Here is a 5000-nt window from a genome sequence, read left to right on the forward strand (position 1 = left end):
CGAATCCAGATCTGGCCTATCAGTGGGATACAAGACATAAACTGTTCAGCCTGGCAGAGGTATGCGCTCTCCCAAGTTCTGTTCATGCTTTTTCTTTCCTTCTCTGATGTTTATTATTTTTTTGTTTTTTTTCATTCATGGAAATGTTCAGCATACTGATGGAAGTTGAGCAGTGTGCTGATGAATGTGTCCCTTTGGTTTCTTCATTCCTTTCAGCAATCGTGGCGGTCATCATCATTTAAAGCATGTCTTAATGGACGTTGCATCCTCTGATACTACAGTGTGTCATCATGAGGTTTTGTTGAGAAATAGTTTTGCTGACTGATTGTCCTCTCTCCAATTAGGGCAGGAATTTGTTGGTTGTTCAATGTTCTGACGATCACTCGTCCACTCTTAATTGTGAGATACCTTGGGATATTGAATGTCTACCGGCTCATAGTAGCAGACACCTGGCTCAACGTCGATCCGAAGGATGACACACTTTGTGATGCACCGTCTCTGCTTGTGAAGCACCAATTTGACAGTTTGTAGTCAGGTCGGGAATTGAACCCAGGCTGGACAATTCGGAAGCAATTCTCTTGTGTGGATAGTAATGATGGTGCAAGTGCTGTACATGATAGATGAAATTGAGTGAGTAAACGATGAGGATCTGTTTGTATACTGAGTTCCAAATATTTTCTAAACAAAGGGTTCGATTACGAAATCTTTACTGTTCACTTTTTGAGCAATTTCTTCATTATATCACAACACAGACCACTCAAGTCTGAGGCCATGATGGTTTTGGCGTGCGTGCGTGTGATGGCTCCATGTCGCTGGAATTTTTGCCGCATCATCGGCAAATCCATTGAGGAATGTTTCAACGTTATTTTGCCGATCAATCTCCTCTTTAAACTCCTTTGTGAAAATGTTTATTGTACAAAGCATCAGCCAGCACTCGTGCTTCTAATTAGTTTATGCCCCTCCATTTTCTTTCTTCCCACGGCAGTTGAGGATTAAGCACGCCGTCACCGGGGCCGAGATTGCCCAGCTGAAGCAGAAGGTGAGCGTGTCGGCCATATTGCTCACTTATCATCTATTTGTACTCTCACCAATGTGTACATGGATGTCCAGTGGATTCGTTTCAGTTGAAGGTTGTCTCGGCTCCATTTGATTTGTTTGTGTTGTAATGAAACGATGAAAGATTGGCGATGTTTCACGGTAATGTTTCACGACATGAACCTTTGGTAAATCTACTTTCCTGCCTTTGGGGTAACTCTTACCTTTGGCTTTCTTTCATATTATAACTAAGTCGAGCTGGTGCACCTTTATAATTTAAAACGAGGGCATAGTCTGTCATCAGAGAAGTGAGTCAGTTTGTATCGGATTGCTTATCCCAAACCCAAGAATAATTCCCGCAAGAACTACGTGTTCCGGTAATAAGATCGAAATATAATGCCATCATTTATTTATAATAATAAAAGAGCATGCGTGTCAGTCAGTCAGTGTGTCTCCTCCATAACTTCCAAACCATTAAACCTAGCGGCCCGAAACTTTGCACGCAGACTAAGTGAACTCCAAGGGAGCGCATGAATGAAAGCTGTGTGTTTGGGGAAATTTAAACACCACCTTTGTAGATAATGAACTGGCTTACTAAGTGAAAAAAACTGGTTTATCCTTGGTCAGCCCGCAATCCCTTGCAGGGGTTTTAAGCTTTGTTTCGGCCTGCTCAAAAATGCCTTGCCTTGGAACAAGCTGCAACAGTTTCCCACATGATTAAGCGCTCAAAATTAAAAAAAAAAATTCACTTTCCTCACACATCTTCGAATGCCTGATTTTCATGCCAATGAACCGCTGTTTACATCACTTTTGTCGGTGCTATAGTTTTCAAATTAGGAGTATGGAGGGATCTTTTTTGCATTATATGATGCGGTGTTTCACGATGGCCCATCACGGACTAATTAAAGTATACTGTTTAATCAAAATCTGTCTTCTGATCTGAAGATCGTAGCTGGTGGACGAAATAACTTGCGAAATCTGAAGTGAAATCTAAAAAATGTAAAGAAACTACCGATTCGAATAACGAAGCGTATTTAAAGCATATTTATTTTAGATTGGCATATTATTGTAATATTTATTTAATCTCTCACCCTCTCCATATCCAGTGATTAAAAAGGCCAATTTTTTCGGGTTTTCAGCTCAGAGACCTATATAATTGGTGAGATGCTGATCCGATCGTCAAATATGGTTTCATTTTTAAACAGGCGATTTTGATCCGTATACAGTTCCTATATAGTTGTTTAGAGAGCGGGTTCTAATTGTCTGACAAAACAGGTTTTGAATTATTTTTTCACATGGTCGACTATATGTGGGCTGCATTAAAGTAGGAGGGAGGGAAAGGGTGGAGGTGAGAGGATGGAGAGGAAAGGGTGGAGGTGAGAGGATGGAGAGGAAAGGGTGGGGTGGGAGTCTGGAGCGAGGGGGTCTGGTGGGAGGAGGAAGGGGAAGAGGTGGGGTGAGAATCTGGAGGGAGGGGTGGGTGGGAGTCCGGAGAGAAAGGTGGAGGTGGCAGGAGGGAGGGGAAGGGGCGGGGTGGGAGTCTGGAGGGAGGGCGATGGGGTGGGAAGAGGGAAGCAAAAGGGTGGAGGTGAGAGTATGGAGAGGAAAGGGTGGGTGATTTTCTGGAGGGAGGGGTGGGAGGAGGAACGGGGAGAGGTGGGAGAAGGGACCCTGGATTGCCAGGTACCTTTCCTTTCGCTCTCCACCTCTTACTTGCTCCCCCTCCTCTGCATAGCTCCAACTCTCCTCGCACCCTAGCCTCACTCGCCTTCCCTCCTCACATCCCCTCTCCTCTCCTGACTCCCCCTTTCTCTCTCCCTCCCCTCTCTTAGTATTCTCTCTCCCTCATGATTAAGTGATCCTGGATTTAGGTAGTTTCACCAGAAGGGGGTTGATGGTGGACCATGTGAGGCCTGCAGACATTTGGGGGGGGACAAAGCATGGAAAGAGCACAGGATGCAAGACCAGAGAGGAGAGAGTGAAAGACAGAGAGACCACCGACCTGAAAGTCTGCGGTGTGAAAGTGAAAGGCCCACAGATTTGGATTCATCGCGGCAGATTCCAATGATCATGAAAGCCTTGTAGTTGGATAGGAGTTCAGGTGTGCCAAGTAAAGACTTTGTATGACAGAGGATGCCGGCGGCTGGCTTTGGAGGACAACTCTTGAAAAGTGGTTTTCCCAAGAAAGATTGTGGCTGATACTACTACTAATACTACAACAAGAACAACAACAACAACAGGCTTTTTAAGGCCATTTTCCCTGCTAGAGTGGGGGTTAGCCTTGCGGGCCCCATGACAATCTTCTCCATTTTGCCCTATTTTCTGCATCTCCCATTAAGGCTGCACCACTACTACTACTACTTATTCTCTTCTGCATCGAGACATAAAGCTGCATCGTGGCTGATGGAGAGACCCAAATGTTTGAATTACTCAACTTATTCAAGAGGATTGTTAAGGAGGTAGATGGGAGGGTTTACTCTCAGAGAGACAGAGTGAGAGAGTGAGGGAAATTATGCAGCAAGAGGCAGTTTGACCCATCATGCATGTGCCATGTCCACGGGCCTTTAAACTAATGTGTCAATTTACTTTTCTTTATGTATCAGGCCCTTCATTCTGTTTAATTAATCAAATCAACATTTTTATTCGAACATATTACATTTCATTTCTAGGCAGTGAATTTAGCCAAGGTGGTTGTTGGCAATGGCCTACTCTTTCCAAGTCCCACCGTGGAATCTTTAATGACCACGACCTGAACGCAGACGGCATGGGCAGCTTTGGGGCTCCATGTGAAGGCCAAGTGCTCCAAGATGCTTCACCACCTCTGGGACTGTCCTAGTACTGCAGGATTAATTATTATAATTGTATTAAAGTTTGATCCTGTTTGGGATAAATCGGCAGCTCAATGCTCCAACAAACGGAGCTTTATCCCACCAAATGCCACGGTCCTCATCATTCCGTTTTTACGTAAAATAATAAAGGAGCCTTCATCCCTTCTTCATAAAAAATCTCTTTATTTTGTCATTATTATTTGATCAAGAGTAAATCCTTGCCAATTCCTTATTTTACAAAAACCCTTTTTACAGAAGAATTAACAATACTAAACATAAGCTCTTTCTCATCAACCTCAAAATGTCATCCTTTTTCGAAACCTCGAATCTGTCAACACATATTTGGACAAAGAGCTCACAGTGAATTGGTATGCGTGGCCCACATCGGTCTTGACAATTCAGCCAGCAGAGACTGAGGCTAATAGACATGTTACTAACTCATCCAGCGGAGACCTAGGCTAATAGACATGTTACTAACTCAGCCAGCAGAGACCGACGCTAATAGACATGTTACTAACTCAGCCAGCGGAGACCGAGGCTAATAGACATGTTACTAACTCAGCCAGCAGAGACCGACGCTAATAGACATGTTGCTAACTCAGCCAGCAGAGGACGCTAATAGACATGTTACTAACTCAGCCAGCAGAGACCGACGCTAATAGACATGTTACTAACTCAGCCAGCGGAGACCGAGGCTAATAGACATGTTACTAACTCAGCCAGCGGAGACCGAGGCTAATAGACATGTTACTAACTCAGCCAGCAGAGACCGACGCTAATAGACATGGTACTAATTCACCCAGCGGAGACCGAGGCTAATAGACATGTTACTAACTCAGCCAGCGGAGACCGAGGCTAATAGACATGTTACTAACTCAGCCAGCGGAGACCGAGGCTAATAGACATGTTACTAACTCAGCCAGCGGAGAATGATGGTAATAGACATATTACTAACTCAGCCAGCAGAGAATGATGGTAATAGACATATTACTAACTCAGCCAGCGGAGAATGATGGTAATATACATATTACTAACTCAGCCAGCGGAGAATGATGGTAATAGACATATTACTAACTCAGCCAGCGGAGAATGATGGTAATAGACATGTTACTAACTCATCCAGTGGAGACTGAGGCT

The 5000-nt window shown here is 44.1% G+C and overlaps 1 protein-coding gene across 5 annotated transcripts in view; it reads left to right on the plus strand.

Moving 5' to 3' along the window:
- The window catches only part of LOC137433759 (neurabin-2), a 286357-nt gene that overhangs the window by 170253 nt on the left and 111104 nt on the right, over positions 1–5000 (plus strand). For all 5 annotated transcript variants that reach the window (XM_068126043.2, XM_068126045.2, XM_068126044.2 and 2 more), the window contains one exon: positions 986–1039. In XM_068126043.2, coding sequence (XP_067982144.2) covers positions 986–1039 — 54 coding nt within the window. The remainder of the gene's footprint in view (positions 1–985; positions 1040–5000) is intronic.

Source organism: Myxine glutinosa, chromosome 10 (assembly GCF_964187855.1).
Source record: "Myxine glutinosa chromosome 10, kmMyxGlut1.1, whole genome shotgun sequence".
Taxonomy (NCBI): Eukaryota; Metazoa; Chordata; class Myxini; order Myxiniformes; family Myxinidae; genus Myxine; species Myxine glutinosa.